The sequence below is a fragment of the Taurulus bubalis genome (genome assembly GCF_910589615.1).
Source record: "Taurulus bubalis genome assembly, chromosome: 18".
Taxonomy (NCBI): domain Eukaryota; kingdom Metazoa; phylum Chordata; class Actinopteri; order Perciformes; family Cottidae; genus Taurulus; species Taurulus bubalis.
In genome coordinates this window covers 17,064,269-17,090,004 of record NC_136606.1, presented here as the reverse complement: position 1 = coordinate 17,090,004, position 25,736 = coordinate 17,064,269, and the positions used below count along the sequence as shown (strand labels likewise).

Below are 25,736 nucleotides of genomic sequence, written 5' to 3'. Positions count from 1 at the left end.
CTTTATTCCTAAAGATCTTCATTTAAATCTTTACAAATAATGCCAGTCGATTGCAACATCAATCTGTGCCAAAATAACATGATGGATCAATGTTATACCAGACAGACCCCTTTAGACATGCACTTGCACATATGTTGGAGCTTCAAGCAGTAGCCTTAATAATTGTTTGCATTGTATATAATATAATGCTTAGTTTTGATGTTCTACTCCCTGGTGCTGAGAGAAACCATATTTAATCCAGCTGTATTTTTTAATGATCTGAATAAAATAAACTTTGACGGGGCAATTTTGTATATCTTTTTTTGGAATTAATTGTATCTTATTTAGGAGTGGTTATCACTTGGGTTTAGTTGCTTTAATGTTAGAGATATAGATAAATGTTGTTTGATACCTCCCCCTACAGGTCATCTTAAAACACAACGCAACAAGTAGTCAAGGACCAGAAAAGGCACTTTAAAGGATGTGAGTTGATTCTCTATAACAACAAAAAAGAGAAACAATAAAATGCGTCTTAAAATGGCTGATGTTAGATCAGTGTGTCTTCGGTCACAGTCAAGTATGATCCCGCTGAGCACTGAACGAGGCTCCTGAGAGACTATACTCCTCCGATGTTGTTGACATTTACCTCCACCCTTATTCTGCATCCTTTTAATATTTGCACCACATCCAATATCTGCACTATTTGTGATATCTCATGTTTCATTTCGAGGCGGTCATATGTCAAGCACGATGGCCTACAGGAGGGGGCAGCAAAGTCTTTCACTCTGCAATGTAGAGAGATATGTGACAATTAAAAACTTGGAACTGATCCTGAGAAATCTCACATTCATAAACACATTAGAGGCAGTGAACAAAGAAGTGGACACCTTAAAACAGAAAGCATCTTGCATTATTGTAAGATTGAGCAAAAATCTGAGCGTCTCTCTCTGTCTCTCTCTCTCTCCTCTCTCTCTGTGTGTTTGTGTGTGTGTGTGTGTGTGTGTGTGTGTGTGTGTGTGTGTGTGTGTGTGTGTGTGAGTGTGTGTGTGTGAGTGTGTGTGTGAGTGTGAGTGTGTGTGTGTGTGTGTGTGTGTGTGTGCGTGTGTGTGTGTGTGTGTGTGTGTGAAGTACCAGAAATGTTACAACAATAGAAGCACTCCCTTTTGTGTCCCCACATTAAAGTGTGTTGTGTGCCTAAATGCTGAACCGCAGCTTCTTTTGTCCTCAGCCTGGGATATGATGTGGGGTATATTGTTCGGGAACAATGGAGCCCAGCAGCCCTGTTCTGACAGATACTCACTCCGGACCATCAATACAACCAGGTCAAAGCCACAAAATGTGAAGAGACTATTCTGCATGCACATGCACTGTTTCATTACAAAGGCCCAAGTGTTGACTTGCAAATGACCATTATACTCCAAGGATGCTCCCTGAGGGACTAATTTGTGGCACTCTGTAATGATTATAATATGTGTATGTTTTTTATGATATATATTAACGGTATATTTGTAAACTATCCCTCTATATAGTATTAATTATATCAAATTGCATGTTTATTGCAGCTAAAGACAGATACAAATATTATAATAAAACCATGTCTCTCATTTATAATGTATACGAAAATGGAAATTGTGTTCTTAAAAAATATTTTTGAGGGAGACATTGAAGCTAGAACTACTGATATGTAGGGATGTATTGTTTGATGCTTGCGATGTCACAGTACGGCCACTAGATGTCAGGAGAGAACAAGGCAGTGCCTTCTGCAGCCGTTAGTGGATTTTTTTTTATTTTTATCCACAGCCGTTGATTGAAAAACAGACTACGTGGGAATTTTTAGTCAAAAATTTTGAATGGCAAATGTGGAGAGAAATTTATAATCCATCCAACTATATGGCAGAAATAAAAGGTTTTACAAGTTTCTGAGACCGCTCCACTCTCGTCAGTGTGTGTCCCGGATGTTGCCATCGGAAGAGGGAGGTGGAGAATCGGGGTTGCAGTCAGGTTGCCAGGTCTGTATAATACCCACATTTGTCCATCTATTTGTTGACTACTTCCTAAACACTCGATTTCTTTGAATTATCATGGGAAAGGTCGTACTCCGGACATCTGATACTGTCAGTAGATGATTTGTATATTCCATTCATCCAATGTTTTTATTGTGTATTTAGCAGCAGTGCTAAGATTGTATTAAAAATAATACTTGCAGCTGACTGAAATCAAAATGCGTACCCATCTCTCATCCAACACGCAGACGCACCTCGCGTTGGTTACATGACATAATGTGATTACGTGACACTTTTCTTAGGCACGATTGACTTATAAAGGCTTTCCCCTACTGGTGAGTGTCCGATATCTGGCAACCCAACGCGCAGCTCCACTGCTACGTTTTGTGGGCAGATAGAGAGACACGGCTGTGAGCCTGAGTGGGAGATGGACTGAGTGAGGGCGCTCTTCCGACCAGTGCTGCCGATAGCATTGAAATACCCACTAAGCTAAGTTGAAATAACAGACGATTTTAGGTCGCCTAATCAACAAGAAAAAAAACTAAACAACCAGTTCCGTCATCAATCTTTCACATCCCACTCCAAACACACTAACACGGCATTGATGGTAATGTATGCAAGGAAACAACCGAGACTCGGCGATGGGTAAACATCTTTTTTTACGTTACTTATTCAGATTTTCCTATTCCTCGTAGCTACGCTTTAACAATCCGCCATTTTTTATTTTTTTTTACCAAAATAAGTGGCTTTGAAACTTGCACGTTCAGCTGTTGCGGCGCTTTCAACAGTTTCGCAACGCTGACATTTTGACGCTTCACATTCACGACTGCCTTTTTCTTTTCCATTTGCAGGTGCGACCGAAGAGATTCTCAGCCCTATCAGGTACTTGTTAGCTGACTGCAGCCTGCTAGCTTTCGGCTAGCAGCAAATAAGATTAAGACGGACACTCTAGCTCAGGCTTCTGGGGAGCACAACAGGCCCCACGTCAGTGCGGAAAATAACCTCGGAAAGTAGAGGGTTTTCTGTTGGAAATGGCCGTTTGAACGCGGCAAAGACTCCCTGACGTAAACATTGTCGGGTGAAGACGACACGAGCCGCAATGTATCCGTCGAATTGGGCTGTTTTGGAAAATGTACAAGCGAGTTTTGTTGCAGCTCAAGCTAACGTTAGCCTGGTACTATTAGCTTCGCTTGCTAGCCAGTCCGATTAGGGCCTGACCGCAATCTGTCATTTTAAGGATCCAGCTAGCGAAGCTCCGGGAGCGTCAAAGAGCTTCACATGTATACTGAAAACATCACGGATAGACTAATGCTTTCAAAATATGGACACTTTGTTGTCTGACAAAGTGTTCTGTTTGCCTAATTATGATCGGTAATTATAAATATGTCAGTATACGTAAGTCCATTTTTATTAAGTGAGAAACCAACTACAGCCACAATAGATGAACTATTATGGCTATTTAGTTATGTAATTGACAGATACATCTGCTGCTCTCATCATAAATAATCAGCTGTTCAAATACCGTACCATAAATATTAATCCTTTGATGCATAAGTACTTTGATTTAATATTACTTTGAACAGGTTTGAGGGACCTTGATGATAAGATTAAATCCTTGTGCGCCGCCAGACACTAGATTGTAGTGAGGTGTTTGATTTGTGTTTACAGGCGCTCAAATACTCGTCCAAGAGCCATCCAGGAGGAGACCACCGGCATGAGAAGATGCGAGACTCCTCAGATGTCACCCCTCCCTGCAAGATGCTCAGGAGGTCCGACAGTCCTGACCACAAACACAACGACAGCACAGGCCACGGCAGAGCAAAGGCTGTCCACACACACCGGGCCAGAGACAGGGACGGAGGTGAGACACAGTGGTTTAGATTGCAAACAAGCGGCTCACTTAGATGACCATATTTAATGCAGTGCCGCAAGCGCCACCGCGTCAACAGTGAAATTCTGCTGCTGCGAGATTGATTCGTTTTAGTTTTTTTACTTCAGACATCGGTACAGCTTGCTTTGGGCTTGTGTACGTTTGGAAAGAGTAGCTGTTGTCGTTTGGGATCAATCAAGCAGAGCGTCCATGTACTAGGGAACCTCTGGAGCAACCAACCACATTCATATTTTTATCAAGGAGCACTTCACTTTAAACAGTTGCTGTTCGTTGTGATTTCTAGAACCGAAATCACTGCAAACCTAATGTTTTGTTGGTGCGTTTAGATTGACGGCGTCCAGGTTTTTGAAAGGAATATCTTGTAATTGGTGTCTTTTTGTCTAGTTTAGGGTTTATATGTGAATTTGTTCAGCAGCTGACCAATTTCACGTACTTATTTTAAGGTTTGAGTGGATTTTCAGTGACGCAAGGACTTGTATATGGTGACTGTTTCAAATCTTATTGCGTAGTTAGTTTGTTGTGGGTTTTCTTTCCAAGATAACAAACAGAACAGTCCTCCATTTCTCAGTATTTGATTAATTGGCGTATTAGCAGTTTGACATGCGTGTTGTATAGTTTTTGTGATGCAGGGCTCAGCCTTAGTTTAACATGGGAGTATTGGGTTTAGCTGCTGGAGTTGAGTTTCCAAACAATGTTTTGTTTCGCCATTTTTTTCATTTTCTTTTTTCCAAAATGAAAGTATGACCCTAAGGAAAGCAAATATAGTTACGGGAAGTGTGTGTACGGATTTAATGTGACACGGTGTTGCATTTTAGTTTGAGATATTTGAGATCGACTGGTGTCTTAAGGCTTCAGACACTGCCATAGTCTGTTTAAAAAAACTGAGAACTTTCATTATTTCAGTCATCTATTTTATTGAGCACCTAAAACTATTATGAGTTATTTTTGGACTTAGACAGCATCAAACTATGTTTCTCATACCTGCTTGACATGTCATTCTAGTGCAGGCCAGGCCGCCAGTATACAGAGTGTTATTGGTCAAATTCAATTTGGATAGTGACATGTTTTGGTCAAACTAGCAAAGCGGGCGTAAACAATTTTTTATACATGTGATGAACATAAATCATTGACCGATTCTGAAGAAAAATAGAAGAACACAGGTGTAAATCATTTATTAATGATTGTATGTAGTAATCTACCAAGATTAAATATCTTCAAGGTTGAGTTTAGTCACAAATGTATACAGACGAGTCAATGATTCAGACCAGCATTGGCATTCAATTTGAAACTTGTAGTTTTCAAAGCTTTTAAAAGCAGCTTGGTATGAGATCAATACTTTTATATGCACAATACGTTACGTGTATGGTGTCACTTGTAGTGATGAACACACATTTACAGTTCCTCTCGGCACTCTGGAGCATTTTAGCATCTTCCAGTTCATTGTTTTGGTTTTCTGGCCGACAACTGAACTGTTATGATTGAGTCTCTCTGCTGTTATTGGTCTGATTTCCAGCTGTCATGACCCAACCAACCTGGGATGAACCCACTGTGCTCTACCTGCCCAGCACCAAACAGCCTATGGGTCTTTAGTAGCTGGCTAGTGAACATAGTGGAGCATTTAGCAGCTACAAACACACACCTATTATTATTATTATTATTATTATTATAAACATCCAAAGTAATGCTGAATTAGTTTGGGGTCTGCTAGATGTTGCACTGACGTTCCTCAAGTTCTTCATTCTGATTTGTTTAATGTTATTGTATCACCCCTGTAGGCCAGAACCCAGGGAGAGGCTTAAGCCTCGTTTCTACTCGCTGTAGTGAGGCCGGCGCAAGGTGCGTGCAGCAGAAAAGGCCATAATTACAGTGGTCGTGGCGTTGGATTGTGCACTTCTCAGCTTTAGTAACTGCGTGCATGCCCGGAGCTCTTCGGACTTGACTGTCACAAATACATACTGATCAAAGCACTACATGCCTGAGGATTTCTCAAAGAAGGGCAATTTATTGCAGCAGAAAGTGGAGGTCTTAAGAAAATAATTTTCAGTATATATTTTTGCAGCAAATCTAATTGTTTACATGATGATCAAACATTGTTTTTTGGTAAAGCATCTAATACTTGACTTGACAACAAACCGCACGCTCGGCATAAACGCCTTTGTGCGTGATCAGAGTTTGCGCGCCCATCTACGTGTCTAACGCTCGCATAAACAAAGCTTAAGGAGGAGGTCTGCATTCAAGCAGGCTTTTTATTAAAAACAATTAATTGTTGCTATGCTCCCGAGCCCCGTCAGAAACCTTAAATATCCTATGGGGACCATGGAAGGCGTCCTAAGGTATGACATGTGAGAAGCTTCATTCAGAAGTCGCCAACAGCCTCACATGGCACACACCAGGAATGCCATACAGATGGTAGTAGTTGCTGAGTAGGGGAGCTGTCATGTGCTGATCAGCAAAAAAGAAAGAAATTGCTGCTTTTCTTGAGAATCCTCTGGGTAATTTCAGACAGTGGTTTCTTCTGATGCGCTGACGTGTGTCCAGATACCGCCAGTGTGTGCAGGCTTACAAGGAAAACAATGGCTGTGGGTCCTTTGACGCACGTCATGCGTTGCCCACGTGCGCTGCCCTTTAAAGCACCGTTTCCTGTTATCAACTCTGTGCATACTGAGTTCTGCATGTGGGGTGTATACTGGATGCATCGACGGCTGTTTGGAAAGCTATGCATGCTTATTAACTGGTGTGTTGTAACTTCAGCTACAGGTGAGAGTTCTGTATAGGTTGATGGCATAACCGGTTTTAACTACAGCCTGCAAAATACGATCTGTGTTGTTGTTGTTTTTTACTGATAGTGTTTTTTTAATAATTCTGCTGCAGCCACGCTAGGTGGCCTGATGCCAGAGTGGGCTGTGAAAAGTAGAGGTGAATCCGCTTGATCGGTTGTCGATTAGTGATGCAACGGATCATAAAACCCGCTAATAGGATCAATGCAAAAGAAAAAAGGGAGCAAATGTATCTTTAAGAGATCCCTGGTCATGTTTTTATTTGCCACTGATACTAATTGCTGATCATTGATGAACCATATTGGTGTTTGATGATAGCAGCTGGGCTACAGACTTGTTTGTCAGTGCAAACCATTAAAACGTCTTAATGATATCCTTTTACTTTATTATCGTCATTTATATTGTTTTGTTTCTTCAAATAAGGAAATAAAACCTTTTTATTTTCATGAATTAAAACTAATCTTGTCATTAGTAGTTTTAATGATGTGTTATAATCCGATTAGAGTTCAGTGTAAACTGGTCATAGTTCACCTCGTATCTTTCAAACAACTGCAGCCATTCAAGTTTCTTACCAACACTACATTTTACAAGATTACATTTGACCACATCTTGATAACGTTCTAATTTACCGTCGCCCAATATACATTTTCACCAAACGGGGCCTGAACGCATCACAATGTGACTGAGCAGAACCTTCTTTCTCATCCTGTTTCAACACGGAGTCGTTGTTTACATTGTCACCTTATCAGAGATCAGCGACTAGAGAAGCATAAATGATGTCGTGATCGGATAATATACTGACTATTGAGGGATGCCGATCGACCGTAAACGCTAAACTGTGTCATTAATCACTGATCCGTTACACCGCTACTGTCGATGGAAACTGCCCTGAAATATGTCACGCTCAAATGCAATCTTTAGTTTGCCGGATAGTTTTATTGAGATTACTCTAACTAGCTCATCGACCTGCACGGCCACTCTGCAGAGCTAACGTCTAACGGTATCAGAGGTTGCATTGCAAGTGTGTTTAAAAATAAGTATCGGCCAAAGGTAAATTATGGCGCTATCATGTTTTGTTCATATATAATTATGTAAACGGTAGTTTTGGTGGGAAACTTAAATAAATCCAGTTGTTTTGTTTTTTCGATACTATCACGATTCTGCGATATATTGAGTATTGCGATTTTATTCCCTTTTTTTCACCGCAAATTGTCCTCAAAGGAAATCTGTGTCAACATATTGTATCTAAGAAGATAATGTTTTCAGTCTGTTCATCTCAATTCAATCATTTTTATTGCAGCAAAATGTGATTGTCAAGCAGACAAACTGACCAACACTTTCATAAATGTTGCACCTGACAAACTGAACTGCTTGTGTTAAAGTCTGCATTTTCGCGTCATTCGAGCTGGATGCGCCAGAGAGGGGGCGGGGCTTATCTCTGTGGTTTATCTCCTGGAAAGAGTTTTCATTTCTACCTCCACCATGAAAATAACTACTATTTCTGCGTTATACTTGTTGTGGAAATCCCAAAGACGTCGGAGCATCAAACGCCGTCGTGTCTGGGTTCATAATATTACTTCTCCAGGAACTGCGTCGGGATGACGGTGTTACGGATTAACAGGCGGCCGTGTTAACTGACGACTTTCGGCCGGAAGTCACTAGTTAACACGGTCGCCTGTTAATCCGTATCACCGGCCGCTTCCAGTGCTACGAGAGCACCAGCAGCCAGTTTGATTCATGCTTGAGTTAAGTCTTTGACCAGCGCCGTGTCGCGGACTTTGTCCTGTGCGCCGTGCAGCAGCTGTGCAGCAGCTGTGCAGCAGCGCCGCTACGAGTGACAGGAAGTCCAGACGTTTGATTTACACGCGGACGGCGCATAATTGATTACATAAAAAAAAGATAGATACTTGGCTTCCGTGTATCGATACAATATCGGCACGCAAACTATCGCGATACTATGCTGAATCGATTTTTTTCCCCCAACCATAATGAGAACAGGTGTAGAGTTTAAATCCTAAATGTAACTGCAGCGTTCTTTATGCATGTGTGCCTAACGCCTGAATTACTCATGTCACCTCAAGCCAGAGTAACTAATGAATAACTAAGGATGTCCTCATCAGCCTTGATGTCCAACGGTATCCCAAACCTGTTACTGGATCCCAATAATTTATTTGATGAGATATTTAAATATGTTAAAGAGGTTCCAGAGTGGTTAATTGTTGGGGCGCCCTATTTCACCTCCACTACCATGAGAAGAAGGTATTGCTGTGTCTCTAATTTAACATATTTAAACTGTCACCTGGTCAATGCATAGGGTGGATGGGAATAGCCTCTTTCAGTTTGAACTTATGAGAATACCGGAATTCTTTCAACTTTTGAGGCAAATCTCTTACTGATCCTTTTCGCCTTTTTTTCCCCGTGTGAGCAGATAGAAATGTAGAAAACATTCAGGTAGCAGGCTTCTCATTTGTAGCTGGCCCTTGCTGTCATTTTTGCCGGTCAAAATGACGAACTACACTGTCAGTAGATTCATATCCGCTGTTGTTAATTAAAGTTCTGGTCTGGCTAAAATGAGACTTTCGGCTGTTCTGTATGTGTGTGTGTGTGTGTGTGTGTGTGTGTGTGTGTGTGTGTGTGTGTGTGTGTGTGTGTGTGTGTGTGTGTGTGTGTGTGTGTGTGTGTGTGTGTGTGTGTGTGTGTGTACGTACTCCGACACAAGATTGGTTGTGAGTGACGAGACACATACAGGGATAGCGAATGTTTTTGTAGTTTAACAAGACCACTAGTGGCAGCGCTCCACTTTACATATGATTACTTAGTTAATCATATCACAGCCATTTCTCTACAGAAGGAAGCAGCTTAACTGCCAAAATCAGCCGCAGGCGGTAGCAAGTGAGTTTTGGGCTTTACAATGATGAGTAAAATCACCTGTGTTGGTTTTCTTTCTGTCTCATCAATCGCAGTTACTCAAACCGTTATAAATGGACTTTCTAGTCTTCTGACCACGCTGCATGTCAGTCCCCATTCACATCCATTCCAACAATGACGGCTGGGAATCGATTGCAAGACCCCGCTCCCCGTGGAATTGTTTGAAGCTGGTGGTACCACAGATTGAGTGGTTTCAGAGTAGTTTTATAACTGGTTTAAAATGTATCCAGCAAGTTTTGACTTTGAAGTGTCGATTTATTTGAATTTTTCACCCTTGTAGACATGTTCTGCAAGTTTTGTGATGATTGGCCTGAGGGTTTTTGACTTTCGCCAAGTTTTGTGATTAGCCACGTCCTTTTGAAGTTAATTGGTCAATATCTTGAAAACCGCATTAGATCTCAACAAGCTCGTGATAAGTTTTAACAGTTATTACGATTATGATCAGCAGAATATTTGGTAGTTAATAGAGATGTGGTTTAGAAGATGTCAAACGTGTTTTTTTTTTTGTTGTAGTTTAAAAAAAAAAATCTAAATCCAGTGGGCAGGCGTATGAGGTCAGAGCAACCGTTTTGTAGTCAAATTTCATCGCATTCTGACTTGTGTCTTTCAGTTTGGGACCACAGAGTGGTATGAAACATTCAGAGCGCGTTTCCCATACTCTTGTGGACATATCTTGCAAGTTTTGTGACGATTGGCGCAAGGGTGGTTGACGTTTGTCAAGTTTTGTGCTGGCCTCGCCCTTTTTGAGATTCATTGGTCAATATACCCCCAAAAAACGTTCGCTATCAACAAGCTTTTGATCACATTTTTGGGGCGTTATTGACAGCACCGCGATGTGGCCCATTGGGGTTATACACTACTTAAGAAGTACATGCACATTTCCAGTTATTGTTTCTACCTCATTCCAGCTCAAAGTAAAAATAATAACAACAAACTAGTTCTCGTTCGGAGTAGAACACTAATCCCTAAACAAATTTACTTGGGAAAAGCCTCGTCATTGAATTGCCTGTCATTGAGTTGACCGGGCTGATCCAGTCTTGAACCGTTATCATCTAATTTATAACTTATACTATCTGGTAATTTTCATCAAAGTGGACTAAAATAGGAAACTCCATTTCATCACATTCTGAATATTGTGAAGAAAACAAAGGATTTATCATGCCGGTGTGAGAGCCTGAAGGTCTCACACCTGGGATTAACAAGAAGGCGTCACCCTGGCATCCTGTGTTGAACACAAGTTATTGTAAAAGAGGAATAAGATGTACACCATGTTAAACCAGCAGATGACAATATCAATGGTCAGTCTAAAACGCACCCAGATTGCAACGCTGTCCAAGCCGTGGCTTTCAGCGTCGGGGAAACAGTCTGGGCCTGGAACGGCTCCAGACCGGCCAGATGTTGTGTTGTGCCGTTCCAAACATGGTTGCGGGTTCTCTGGGCCCCTCAATGCACAGTTGTGAGAGTCATTATGTACCTGGGGTGGTGGGGGTGTTAATGTGGTTGTAGGACGGATTTAGGGTGGCAACTAACGATTATTTTAATAATCGATTAATTGGTTGATTTACATACCCTGCTTTATCAATATGTATGAAATACTGGGACAGAGGGAAGCTGTACTGCTCCATATAGAGCGTCCTCTTCCTTAAACTCTTTCATTATGGGTCTCTTATGACCACGACGTCACCTTGTTGGCTAAGCCCAACTTATGCTATGAAATTGAAAAAAGAAATGGACGATAATACAAAAAAACCACGTTGCGCGAGGAGTGTTTCAACAATGTGTCTATATTTGAACGTTCAAAGCACCCAAATGTGTGTGTATCAGTTTTGTCTGTTGGGCTCTGGTTTGTTTGAGGGCTGCAACAACAAATCGATAAAAATCAATTATCAAAAGAGTTGGCAACGAATTTCATTATCGATTCGTTGTGTCGCGTGATTATTACGCCAGTCAATAAGTCGCGCAGAAGAAGAAAAAGAGCGGAGCAACTGGCCGCCAGCGTTTCTGAGATTGGAGTGAGACACGGAGAAAAGCTGAGGTTGTGATCTTAGCAAAAATAAAAGATCTTTGTGTCGAGTCTTGGCCAATCAGCTTTAAGATGTCTACAGCGTCTTCATTTCCCTCAAACTTGTTTTTAATGGAAGCTAGTCAGCTTGCTATCCCGTTAGCTAACGTGTTTGGGTTGTGTATTGTCATTAAAGTTACTTTATGTTCCGTTACAGTTTAGTCTTGCCTGGAAAAAAAATGGAACGTGATGAAACATGTCGTCACCTCCCGGTCTGGTTCAGGTCATGCTGTCACTCGTTTACGTTTAACCGGCTCACTGGAGGATCTGGCTGCAGGTTTTTTATTTAAGTAGAATTATTAATTAGAATGAATCAAATCACGTAGTTGGGCTTAGCCAACAACGTGATGTCGTGGTCATACGAGGCCCAGATATTGATCAGATGATGTGAATTAAATAGTTTAAGGAAGAGGACTCTATATGCAGCGCAGCTTGATGCAGGGCTGAGATGAGGTGGAGCTGGGCCTGAAGGTTGAGGTCAAAACAGACGTGAGAGGAGCAGTACAGCTTCCCACTGTCCCAGTGTCTGCTCCAAGGAGATCAATAAAGTAAAAAAAAAGGGCTCACATTTGGCAGATGTAAAGCATGCATGTGTATGTTTTTAGTATTAGTCCATTTTAATTCTATTTTTTTAATTAACAACTCAGGGATGTTCAAGGAGCAACCTGTTAGTGCTTTCTGAACATGTTTTGCACTGTCAGTTCTGTTTTTGAATAAAGGGTTGGAAATTAATGTTTTTTTTTTTATCAGATTCATCGATCAATCAAAAAAATAATCAACCGATTAATCGATTATTAAAAAAATCGTTAGTTGCAGCTCTAGTTTGTTTGTTCTCGCCCCAGTGACCGGCTCATCCCCTAAAACAGTCTTTGTCTCCTTCTTACTGACCAGGAACTCATTCCGGCGTTCCTATTGTCGCAGTGTGAAACACAGTACAGCTTTAAAAAAATAAAAATGCTCGGGCGGTACTGGTGCTTGGTAACTTTAGTTCCTTTTTATTATGTTCATCAATTTCCAGTGTGTTCCACATGCGCTGGATTGGAACAGACGGTCGGCATGAATACGCAAACTGTTAGAGCTCTATTGTATATAAACTGAGAGAAAGTCAAACGTTTCTGTGAAGTTGTTGTGGTGATCGTTGTCTTTGCACTTATTACCAACAGGACTATTTCATGTTACTGAGCCAGCCAATGTTTGTGACCTGTTTCTCTGAGCACAGGTTGGTGTGTGCATGTTGCTGCTGTAGTTCTCAGCCAGGCTATTGTTATTGCCTCGTACTGACGGTGTCTTTCCTCTTGTGTTTTCTGTCGCAGGAACCAGTTATTCTCCACAAGAAAATTCTCACAACCACAGTTCCCTTCATAGCTCCAACTCACATTCTAACCCCAGCAAGACCTCAGACACAGTAAGTGTTTCCTCTACCTCGGCACGAGCTCGATGATGGACGAAAGAGAATTGTTTTCAGTGCAGCAGCCAGAGTACTTTCTTCCTAGTAACTGCTGTCCTGTAGTTTCACAGCTTTGATAATGGATTTCGTTGTGTACTCGTGCTGTAAAGGTTGAAAACATTGAAGCACTACTACTTTGATAACAATGATAGCATCTTGGAAATGTATAGTGTTTTTATACTGTCAAATGGAAACTAGCCACAGGGGTCAATACAAACATTTAATGGTGGCAAAACAATAAGCTGTTCATTTCCTCTTATAATCAAAATGTTAGTTCAAGATATTGTTATTGTCGTATGCACAGATAAGACTTACTCTGTACAATGAAAAGCTTGTTTTGCTGGGTCCTCCTAACACAGAATTACAATAAACTTAAGGTAAACTAAATAAAGCACAACAATACGATGGCAGTATTGCACAATGAGTGTATAAAGTGCATTGCCATATGGTTGATTCTAGCTAGATTGTCTGCTCTTTTTGTTTCATGTTCGTTCTTTCTTTACATGCTTGTGCCAGAAGTCTCAATGAAATCATGTTTTGTTTGTTCTCCTCTTCCCCTCATTTGCGCCGTTATATTTGGAAAAGACATTAATCCCATTTCTTAGGGCTGTAGCGCCTCACAACACGATATATTGTGATGAATATAAATAGATCTGAAAATACAACTTGCTGTATACCACCGGACCAGTCGACACTGTAGCTAGGTCCGTCCCATTTTATGTCCCGTCCCTCCAGGTTCAGGTTCAGTTCCTCCGTGATGTTTCTGCCTGTGCGGCTCTCGTGCTTTAGAGCTGTGGTGGTGTGACGTAATCGTAACATTCGACTCGGTGGCCTAGTCGTCCACACGTTCTACTCTGTCTCTCTGCAGTGGGGGAAGCTACAGCACATAGTGCCGCTCTACAACATATAGCCGCTTGCTTGTGAGACACCATGTTGTGATTTTGGCCGGCTCGTGTGACGGGCCAGGAGGTCACTGGCCTTAGCTTAGAAGGAAGCGTGCAGCGACGTCTTGCGTTACAGGAACGGGGGAGGAGGAGGTTGGACACAGATTCAATGCGATTTAAAGGACATTTCAAATCTGTTTAAAACAGAATTACTGTATTTTAATGGATCGATAGTAGTCACAGACATATCTATACACTATGGTTAAAAAAGGTTATCGCAATAGTAAGCATTATTAATATTTTTGCACAGCCCTAAATCTCATTCGGGTAATAAATGTGATTTAATCTGATGCATAAGGCAACGTTGCTTTGTCATGAAAAAAATGTAATGCCGTACAATATTGACAACACAATGAAGTACTTGGTTACAGTGTAAAACTGAATGCAGAGAAATGAGCACAAAATAGCCATTTCACTTTGGTTACCGCAAGAATCGTGACGTGCGGATCGCTCTCGTACAGTTCAGATTCCTTTACAAGCTCTTGCATCACATCCCCTCAGCGCGCACACACACACACACACACACGCACGCACACACTCACACTCACACTCTCAATTGTTTTTGCCGTCTGTCTGGCCTCGTGTTCCTAAATATTTGCTCCCCTTCTCAGCCTTACGAACCCGGTGACGACTGGTCGGAGCACATCAGCTCATCTGGAAAGAAGTACTATTACAACTGCAGGACGGAGGTGTCCCAGTGGGAGAAGCCCAAAGAATGGCTGGAGAGGTAGCTGCGACCCCGATACTCAAATTGCTCGATTGTACACACTCTTTATTCATTTGTTATTGTTTGAGGTTCACGTAAAAGTTGGATACACGGCTAATATGTGTTTGCATGCACACTCGTATCTTGTGTCTCCCAGAGAACAGAGGCAAAAAGAGGCAACAAAGACTGCAGTCGTCAACAGTTTCCCCAAAGACAGAGACTACAGAAGGGAGGCCATGCAAGCATCGGCAGCCCCTGGCTTTACTGGAGCAAGTAAGTGTTCAACACACACTCTCGCGGTCTGCTTCGACTGGTTTCAATGACCGGAATGTCTTTTATATTTTGTTGCTTGAGGGGCTCCAAATATCAAAGGAGTGTTTCCGTCTTTGTCTCCATCTCGTGCCTGAAAGCCGAGCTGAGGCAGTGCCGTCACCGGTTAGTCGATGGTGACTGTTGTTGAGCTGATCTCCGGCTGGTGAATGCTTAGAACTGCTTACCAAAAGACCGAGACTATGAACGGCTGAACGACGCGTGCTGATGTGGCTCTTAAGCGACATCCTGCGGCTGTAGCCTCACACTAATCAAGGGAAGTCGTCGATTGAGCCAGGATGGACCGAAATCATTACCTTCTTGGCCAGTTAGTGTTGTTGGTGGGGTGTTTCAAGGCTAATGCATGAAGGTCTGGCTGCCCATGCCTCTTCTTTTAGCCAGACCGAATCACGAATGCAATTCAGTCTGGAATCTCTCATTTTCTATTTCCAAGTGGCGTCATCAACCAGCGTGGGCCAAAAGGCCTCTGAACACAATTGGATACACATGCAACCAATTAGTGCACCGAAGGATGTGAGTAGGACTGAACGATGAAAACATCCAAACGGGGGATTCGGTTAACATTCAGCGAGGTCCGGTGAGAGAGAATAGCTCACGCAAGAGTCCAGAACATCAGTGATGTCCAGCTAAGCGCTAGGATTTAGTCCCATATACAACGTATGGAAGTAACTAGTTGTATTAATGTCTGTATTTAGTCGACAACTGACTTAAAATATAGAAAGTTAAATTGAACAATATTTGAACTGGATGGATTATAAATAGTACATACTCTAATAATAAATAAAGATCTCTCATTTCAAGTAAAATAAGGACTGGATTAAAAAATAATATATCCTACATAACCGAAACCTTTTTATTTATTTATAAAATGCATCTTCAGTTTACTCGGATGTTATCTCTTTTATAAAAAATAGATTTGTGTGCAGGGACTTTATTTGTGGTTATTAAAACCACTTGTTTGAGCTCTATTCTCCTCTGATAACATCATTGTTACAGTGAATTAATGCGTTAAGATTCTGATCACATTTGGCTCTTGGGGTTATTTTTCTGTGACTTCATTTGGCATAAGAGTCTGTATGTTTGCTTAAAGATGTGAGCTTTGCCTCTTGGTGGCGTTTCACTTAATAATAACACTCTTACTAATCGCCGCGGTCCCTGAACACATGAGCCATGCTGGCTTTGAACCGCCTTTTGAGAAGAATGAACATATAAGTCTCCATTCTTGGTTACAGGCTCTTTTCCACTTTTCTCTTTTTGGAGAACTTTTGTCTCCACTTATCTGACTCACGTAATTATGGCAATGTACATATGTGATTGGCCGAGTAGCACCTCGTGAGATGGTGTACAGCGCTTGTATCTGGTCGTGTGTGGACCGCCGTAAAGGATTGAAAAGCGGTGCCGGTTAAAATATCAGCGCTCCGTCAAAATGGAATCATTCTGACTTATCGATCTTCTGTCCAGACCGCTGTCCGCCTATTAGTGACCCCTGGTCTACAGCGTGCCGTGATGAGCTGGGATGGTAGAGCATCGGTCTGTGTATGAGTGTTGCCGTCTTTACCATCAGAATGTGAGGATGAAAGGTGTTTGTACTTTGCCTGAGCTCGTGTTTTATCTGCCATTTGGTCTGTCGACATCGGCTTCAACGGAAAGTACGACATCAGCTGCAGCTATCTCTGTCTTAATAGTCCTCATCTCAAACACGCCCCATATTAGATGAACGGTTTTATCGGCCCGTCGGGTCTCTAGTTGCTGGAAATCTGTTCAAAGCGGAGGCGGGTTAAATGCATCTGCCAGTGAATAAAACATGAGTTCCCAGACAAAGTTTCTTTGCCTTTTCTCATGCAAACTGCATGAGAAAACTGAATCAGAAGCCCTTTGCGGCACGGCAAAGGGCTTCTGATTCAGTTTTGGTTCAGGGGACACCTAGTGTCTTATTGTAATCTGCATGTTGTCCAGAGTTTTCAGTCTGTGCTTTTAGCTGATGTGCGAGTTGTCTGGTCTCTTCCATGTTCAACAATCCTAAAGTCTGTTCCCGTTGTCGCGGCATACGTACTAGCGGTCACCTGAAGCTACAGGTCCAGCTGTCTTCTGTTGCAGTTTGGAAGGAATTCCTCTGAGGCTGCTACAAGGCAATTACCGTCTTTTACTACACAGCGGCACTCCTCTTAAGCGACTCCGAAGCCACTCGAGCTACGCTTGAATTGAATGACCTGTTTCTGAATGACTATTAACCACTCCCAAAGCCACTTCCTCTTCAATGGACCCGACACAATTGTGTTCATGAATAAATGCTTTGGAAGGACAACATGCAAAGGCAGAAGTACCTTTGATATCCATTTTGTTGATGGATTTGTAGAAACCTCCACGCCACAGAATGTGTCTCATCACCTGCCTGTAAGCGTCATCTTATCGTCTCTTCGCCTTTCCTTTCAGCTCCTTTATCTGCAGAAAGCGACGACGTGCCGATGCATTGATATCGTTTCTTCTGCTTTCGTTGATTTGCGAAGGCCTGCCGTCCCCGTTCTATAGCGCTGCCTTCCTTATCGCTACTTGTCAGCAGTCGATCAAACGACGCTGTCGCAGCGAGGACGGGCCCCTGTTGATTTGCGGTGGTGAAGCTAATGTTATTGATACGTAGCACTACGCAGCTATGAGGACAGGGGGATGTTGTTTTTAAACCTCTAACTCGCACGTAATGAAGACGGGTCTTCTGGACACGTGGAGGGGCAGCTGCTCACAGCCGCTCTGCTCTGTTTGTCAGGTCTGCAGCTGCACACATTACCAGTAATCCACAGCAGGGCCGGTGTGTCAGACGAGGTGGACTGAGAGTTCCTTCCTGTGTGTGTGTGTGTGTGTGTGTGTGTGTGTGTGTGTGTGTGTGTGTGTGTGGGGAGCTAACTGAAGCTGACGTGAAGCTCCACAGTGTTTGTTTACGGTGGACTTTCCATGGAGCCTTTATATCACTTCAATGACATTACATACAAGGTGCCAGGGACTAACTGTTGGATGAATTACAGATTGCAGTGTTCTTTTTATTCCTCCCGTTGAAACGCTGTACCAGTCGTTACCCGAGGTGCTTCTTTAAATGATTCCCTTATCTCTGGTTCTTTTGCAAATGTATCAAAACAAACAGCATAAACGTGTCGGTTTTGGATGCCATGTTTGACTAAAACAAATAAATCGACCATAATCCATCTTTTAGAAATTTGAGAAAGCTCAAGGGGGGTTAAATAATGATTCTTCGTTTTAGAATAATTTAGTCTCTTGCGCTATTTTACCTACTGTACTACTTTACAGTAGGTAAAATAGTGAAAGATGCTGACAGAAAGGCCCCATGTCAGTAGTTTTAAACGTCTTAGACCAAACTGTGGCAGCAACCGTTTGTAAATTCAGGATTACAACTCTGGAACGCTGTCGCAGCGCCAGCTGTTTTATCTCCCCATGGACGATCACAAGGTTAACTGTTTTTACTGAAAGTTACCAGGAATGTGCGCATGTATGTGATTGGCCCACGCAGCATTTGGCCAAATGAGGTTATATTGCAAAAAAGCCACTGGGTTGTTGGCCCTGTGTTGGCACTGTGCTGTGTCGCTGACCTGACCTAATTCAAATAAATGAGCAGGGTGTGTTATTTCACGCCGGTTCAAGCCCGGCTGAATGCAGCATTAAGGCGCCGTTCATGGTCGCTGTGATGTAAATTATGTCATCCGTCAGACCATGTAGGCCAGAATCCTACCACACACACTGGAGAAGTAGACTGGACACTTGTTTGGTGGAATGGATTCCCCGTCCGTTGGCCTGTTCTTGTTCTGTGGTTGCACACTTAGTTTTATCTTTGTATATTGTTGAGCAGACGAGAAAAGGAGCGCTTCTCGCTGTCAGCGGCCGCCACCATGGTTTGTAGTTCTCATGACTCTGACTCCTGATTGCAGGATGTATAGTGCATACGCTGTGCACTGCACGCCTGCACCTGTCCACATCTGTCCTGGAGTATGATGAAGGCTTTATCTCATGTGGGACCGTAAACATTTGAGACTGCTTGTTGGTCAGCCAGATGTTCCAGGTACTCCGAAATGTTGGATGTATCTTAACTGCAAAACAACCGTTTTAAAAATGTATTATTATTATTATTGCCGCCCATAATGGAGCGGCTGTTTGCTTGAGACTGTGTCAAGTTGAGTTGTGAGAATGCTTTTATTGATGAAATGACTCCTCTCTGCAGAGTCGGCCCAGGCGGAGAAGCCTGCAGCGACCCTTGCCTCCAAGTCCTCGTCCTCTGGCTCGGGGAGCTTGAACCCGTCATCGGGGCCGCCGGGGTCATCCGCCTCCACGGTGCCCGTGTCCCCGGTCCTGCAGTCCCCCGCGCCGCCGCTCCTCCAGGACCCCACCCTGCTCCGCCAGCTCCTCCCAGCACTTCAGACCGCCCTGCAGCTCAACAACGCCAGTGTGGACATGGCAAAAATTAACGAAGGTGAGAGAAGCGTTGTACATTCGACCGGCGTCTCCGTAGAGCTAGCGACGATAGCGGTGTTTTTGAGGAGCTCCGATTGCCAGGCAACGATTTGTAATTGAATGCTGCGCTGCTCTCTGCTGCCGGTCTCACGCCACTGTGTCGCAGCAGGCTTTGACATGACATGATCAACTTTCCACCAAGGGGAGTAGACAGACACACACACACACACACACACAGTCTGATGAAGACAGTGGTGTTGAAACACTGGAGTCAAAATGGACAAACACAATAAATATAGTATATAGTCACCCTACAAATTAAATGAGTATTACCACTGTACTAGAACTGTCTCATGGTCGGGATGTGAGAAGGCAAAAGAGTGCATACTTCTTCCAAACCGTCACACTGCTGTCCGTCAGAGTGCGGCGAGACACATTGGTTTTAATTATGCAGAGACAATTCTACTCTTTCTGATAGTCTGTCTGAAAAGGCAGCGTCTGAGGAGGGGGCTGCTAGTTCATCCCCACTTGAGTTTGTAGCCCCGAGGAAATAGTCGGACAACACTGATTGGAAAACTTGGCTGACATTGCCAGGAGGCCGTCGTGCATCCCGACTGTCTGAGATTTAGTGATGTTGGAGACCTTCTGGCTCCAACATCACCGTGTTCCCTTAATTGTCCTGTATTCATTGTTTTGCTTTACTCATGGATAATTGGATAATAATCCTAATGAATGAGAATGTTTAAGGATTCAGGGATCATTTATTGTCATTGCGCAATGACATGGAGATATCATGTTCATAAGTAATACTTAAAAATTCATGTTGTGCTTTTCAGAATTAGTTTAAAAGTGTGTGTATATATAGATGATATACAATAAATTCCTCTTTTTTTTTTTCATGTGGCCCATTTGCCACATGAAAAAAAACATGTAAAAAATAAACAAACAGGCTGCCATTAGCATACTGGGTAGTGGAGTAGCCTCAGGTCCAAGCTGGTTTAGCTTAGCTTCCGTAGCACCGGTTCGGTGCCACTTGGTCCGGCTGGTCGGTTGTGAGCGGTGATTGTCTCCAAATCCACTAAACTTAACCCCCACTCTTCCTTTTCGGATGCTGATGAATGTTTTCTTCCATATACTGTTACTCACGGAAAAAAAACAATGTTGCAAAATTCATGGGATCTACTGAATGACTGAACGTGTTCCCTTGGGACAACATTACTGTCGGGTTCACACACTAACTTGTGTGTCTGTTTGGCTCTACAGTTCTCACCGCTGCCGTCACGCAAGCTTCATTACAGTCGATGCTCCATAAGATCCTCACCGCTGGGCCGTCGGCTTTCAACATCACTACGATCCTCTCTCAAGCCGCTCAGCTCTCCAACCAAGGTAAAATGTCTGCCGCCCCACTGTGTGCAGACAGACGGGATCTGCGAGTGCACTGTGTACTTTGGGAAACCTTCTGTGCGTTTCCTGCGAGTTGAATCCTTACGACGAAGGCGATGGCATCATCAAACATAAAATCCATTCCCTGACATGTATTTGTGATAAATAGCCGTCTTTTTAAGATTTCACCGATGACCTTATTCTCATGTTTTTCCTATTGCGGAAATGAAATGTAGATTGCAGTCGATTGTTTCGATCTCTCAGATTGTCTGTCTATTTGTTTGCGTCCGTCCCAACAGCTCAGCAATCGAACCAGTCGCCCATGTCGCTAACATCGGACGCCTCGTCGCCCCGGTCGTACGTTTCCCCAAGGATCAGCACACCCCAGACCAACGCCGGTCCACTCAAGCCTCTCCTCAGCTCGCAGCCGGCCGTCTCGCAGACAAAAGTAAGACTCCAAATGAATGCAAGAGGCTATGATGAACGGCTAGACAGAACACGCTTTCTACTCGTAGCATCTACAAGCTTGTGTCTTGATCCCGTGGAGGGTGCTTGGTCTTGATGTGCAGTGTGTCTTCCAAGCAGGTCTCGCAAGCAGGGAAGCAGGCCTCTCATCCCCAGCCCACGTCCCAACAGTCCCTCCACAGCGATAAGCAGCACAGTCACGACGTCCCCACGGCTTCCCCGCGCACCCACCAGCGCCAAAGGTAGGTACAGACGGAGCGCCGCAGGAGAAGTGAGCGCCCGCCCATGAGCGGTGGTGTTTATGCCGCCCACAAGAACGGGGAGCTCCCGGCTGTAGATTATATTTAATGTGTGGTGCTATGGCGCCATCTGCTGTTCATCCATGGAACTGTGAGTGGCAGCTGAATGAAGGAGCCTTAGTCATCTTAATTCATTGAAGTCATTTGTTTCTTTTCTCTGTGCTTTGGTTGACACACACACACACACACACACACACACACACACACACACACACACACAGCTGTTGACACAAATATTACATTTCCAAAGGAAGAGTCCATTATTACTTGTTGTATCAAAGTCAGCAAGTTTCACCAGTGAAGAAGCAAAAACTGACTATGAGCATGCACTCGTGTCAGCTTAGTGAGTCTGCCACATTTGGATCAGAAGGTTACACAATTTTCCTGTTTTCCACTCATTACGTTGTAGTCGGACGCCTACGTGTCGACACCAGAAGCCCTTTCCAGTCGTCCTCCTTTTACATGTCACAACGTGCCCTTAATGCACCCAACTGTGACCCAAAGGGGGAAGTGGGCTTTAAAATGTTCTTTCCTGTACGTATTGCCGTCGATGTACTTCTGAGTGCACAGCGACGCTCTGACTGAGCAGACCCAGTGTGACGTAGCCAGTGTTTCAAGTTCCCACCTGTACACCAGCTGCAGCAGTGACGCACGGTACTGTTCTCACCTTGTGAGTCTTGTTGGCAAAATGTGGTCCTGGTGACGCCGACTGTAGCGGCAACTTCCTCCTTCCTAATGTGTCACCTGGTCCGTTGTGTGTGTGACTGTTTTTGTCACCGTCAAGAGATGCAGTCACAAGACGTTGCAGGTGTTGAGATCAAAATGAAGATGAAAACGCATATCTCACGAGCCCAGGGCATGCAGAAAGCAGATGTTCTACACAATGCCGTTGTTTTGATTGTGGCGTTGTTTTTCCACACAAGACGTTGTGCAGCCGTGCCGAGAGCCTTGATCAAATAGTTAGCGCCCTGCAGGTGGCTGTTAACCGAGACCTGTGTTCAGTGACCACAGCGCTGGAAGCCGGGAGGTTGTGTTTTTGATACTGCTGCTGAGAACAGAGCGCTCCGTTCCGTCTCCACACTCACGCGCTTCCTCCACCTGTGTTGATTGCAGCAGTCACGGCAGTCCCTCCCCGTGTCCCAACCACATCATCTCCTCCAGCGGTGGCGGCGGCGGCGGCAACGCCCCCAACTCTGCCTCCGCTCCCCCGTCCGCGTCGCGGTCCTCCTGCACCTTCACCCCCTCCCTCGCCGCCCACTTCGATGAGCATCTCATCAAACACGTGCAGGGCTGGCCCGCCGAACACGCGGAGAAGCAGGTTTGTGCCACCGATGCATCCTTTATTTACCGGCCCATTGTGGTTATTCACCGCAACACCCTTTTAAAAAAGTGTGTGTGTTTGTGCGTAGGCGTCGAGACTACGTGAAGAGGCTCACACCATGGGGAGCATCTGTATGTCTGAGAACTGCACCGAGCTCAAAAACCTGCGGTCCTTGGTCCGAGTCTGTGAAATACAAGCGACATTGCGTGAGCAGAGGTGAGAATCCATTTTTAGTCCCCATGGTAACGCACCTGTTGTCTTGTGACGTTAATGCGAGTTGTGCAAAACTGTAAAATAACGATTGTTTTCTTTCTTTCCCCCCTGCAGGATATTGTTTCTGAGACAGCAAATCAAAGAACTTGAAAAGTTGAAGAATCAGAATTCCTTCATGGTCTGAGAACTTCTGGTTGCGAGTTGAAGGGAGTTCAGTCGGTTGGGCGTTTAAAAAAAAAAAAGTAAAAGGGGGAGGGGCCAGAGGAGGCCCATTGCACATAAAGGGGGCAGCTGGAGGGGAGCGGTTTTTGGGTTCCTCTTGAGCCCAGGTAACACACGCAGGAGCCGCTGCAGTCCGGCGTTGGACCGCCGGGCTGGGAGAACCGAGATGGAGACCCGAAGAGCCGCAGGCGGGGGAGGGGGCGCTTTACAAGACTCTCGTTTTGTAAAAAACCCACAGCGGTGGATTAAAAAAAATGTAGATTTCTTGTAGATGTTATTATCTATGTTGTACATACGTTTTGTAGATTGAAGCCATGGACAGCCATGCCTCTCAGCTTTTGACATCCAAACTAATCAACGCCTCGGCGGCTACATTCTTTAGCTAGCCTCTCCTTCACGGTAACTTGTCTGCAGACTTACAGCTTCTTTTTTTCTTCCTTTTTTTTTGGGTCAATTCATGGATCATTGAACCATTTGAGCATGCGCAACCTGCACGTCAGCGGAGGAGGATGTTCCAAAGCCATTAAAACACACACACACACACACACACACACACACACACACACAGGGGCGTAGCATAGCAAGCAGAACACGCTGGCTCCGGTGTAGTTTCTTTCCTCAAATATAAAGCTGATTTACTCTTGTCTCTTCCTGTGCTCCTCTCTGGGTGAACTGTAACCGCGGCCCCGCCCCCCTCTCTCTCTCTCTGCAGGTCTATCATGATTGCTTGCAAACGGTTCAGTGATCTACTTGCAGCATGTCCCAGTCTGAGAAAAACAAAAACAAAAAACAGTGCCTGGTGATGTGGTGAAGTGAGTGATTTAAAGAAAACACACAAAAAAAAAAAAAAAAATAGAGAAGTGATGGCGTGCTGCTTCGGACTATTCGCCCCCCCGGCCTCAGCCCTGACCGACCCCGCCCTCCTCTCCCACAGCCCCTTCTCCTGAGGCATCAACACTTCAAACCCTCCTTTGTAGTGTTTTATTTTTGGTTCTCCCCCCTCCTCCGCCATTGTACTTTTCAAGATGAGGAGGCCACCACAGGTTCATTCCTTTTGTACAGTCGCTAACATACAGTGGAGTTGTTTTTGGTTTTTGTTTTTTGTTTATTTTCCAGAAGAGGACATGGAATGATAAGGTTTTTATTTATAAAGAGTCGTAGTGGAGAGCGCTCAATCACCATTTGCATTTCAGGAGTGGCGCTCCGGGTTTAGAGGCAGGCGGACGGGGACAAGGTCGTGTCGGAGCAGGGCAACGAGGTCACAAGGTCAAATGTGAATTGTATGTATTGTAATAAAGATGTTCAACTAAAGCAAGCGCTGGTTATTTTCTTGGGAGTGTTGAGGTTTGGTTCATACGCTAGTGCCTTGTTGAAAGTCTTAAGTCTCACGGCCTCCCTCGTCTGCACCCCCCCCCCCCACACACACACACACACACACACACACACACACACACACACACACACTCTTCATTTCATCCCGTTCGACTGGCGAGAACAGATGTCGGACGAGCATGTTGTGCACGGGGGTTGTTTTCCCCACACTTACTTGTTTTGTTCCCCACTGTCAAAGAGCAGGGTCCTAAGCTGCAACGGCCTGTGTTTTTATTTTTTATTTATAGTTTTGTTCTCCACCGTACTATCTAGTCTATAACTGAACCGCACCACACATTCGGTAAAGGTGACCACATTATTGCTTTGTATATTGTTTCCTGAAGTATATTGACAAATAAAAATAAAATATGCCTCTCCAGGGCCATGTTGTACTTGGGTTTTTGATGGTCAATTTTTAGCTTCCGTTTCTTGTGAAGAGAAAAAAGAAGTTGCTTCTTGCTTTGACTGGATGCTATTCAGCAGTATAAGGGAGGAAAGATCTGGTGTTTATCCAAAGGGGACTCTAAACATGTCAAAAAGTTTCTATATATATTAATTATCAACCGTATTCAGTTCCAAAGTGGGGGAAAATAATAAACATTGAGTCCAACGGTTAACCTGTGATCTCCACTGCCCCCTGCTGGTGGTGGTCTCCTGCCTCACTGCACACAGGAGGAACCAATGCTCTGCTTTCTGTTCAGCAGGTTAATGTAATGATATCAGTGGCTCGTCCTGCTCTAGTCTCTATATGACGTGCACATGACGTGCACTCTGAGTGAGACCTTCCTCTAGTCTCTACTTGAGACATGACGTGCACTCTGAGTGAGACCTTCCTCTAGTCTCTCTTCAGAGGCTTCATGCTTGGTTATGATTATGTGAGTATCTGAAGGTGGACAGTGAGATTTTAGTAGTCGCCCACTCCCGCTAATTACTTCACTACTTG

The 25,736-nt window shown here is 43.9% G+C and overlaps 1 protein-coding gene across 2 annotated transcripts; it reads left to right on the top strand.

The window, feature by feature from the left end:
- Window positions 1–2,586: 2,586 nt before the first annotated feature.
- waca (WW domain containing adaptor with coiled-coil a) lies at window positions 2,587–23,391 on the top strand (the record flags this gene model as incomplete). 2 transcript variants are annotated; one of them, XM_079234636.1, is made up of 13 exons in its annotated part: window positions 2,587–2,627; window positions 2,834–2,864; window positions 3,651–3,843; window positions 12,954–13,045; window positions 14,643–14,758; window positions 14,895–15,010; window positions 19,290–19,538; window positions 20,783–20,905; window positions 21,202–21,350; window positions 21,488–21,609; window positions 22,780–22,984; window positions 23,076–23,203; window positions 23,315–23,391. In XM_079234636.1, the coding sequence occupies 13 exons, from the start codon at window positions 2,587–2,589 to the stop codon at window positions 23,382–23,384; spliced, it is 1,635 nt and encodes a 544-aa protein (XP_079090762.1). In that variant the 3' UTR covers window positions 23,385–23,391. The 2 variants fall into 2 exon arrangements, with proteins under 2 accessions (XP_079090762.1, XP_079090763.1); XM_079234637.1 differs by having other exon boundaries at window positions 21,485–21,609.
- Between the last annotated feature and the right edge of the window lie 2,345 nt (window positions 23,392–25,736).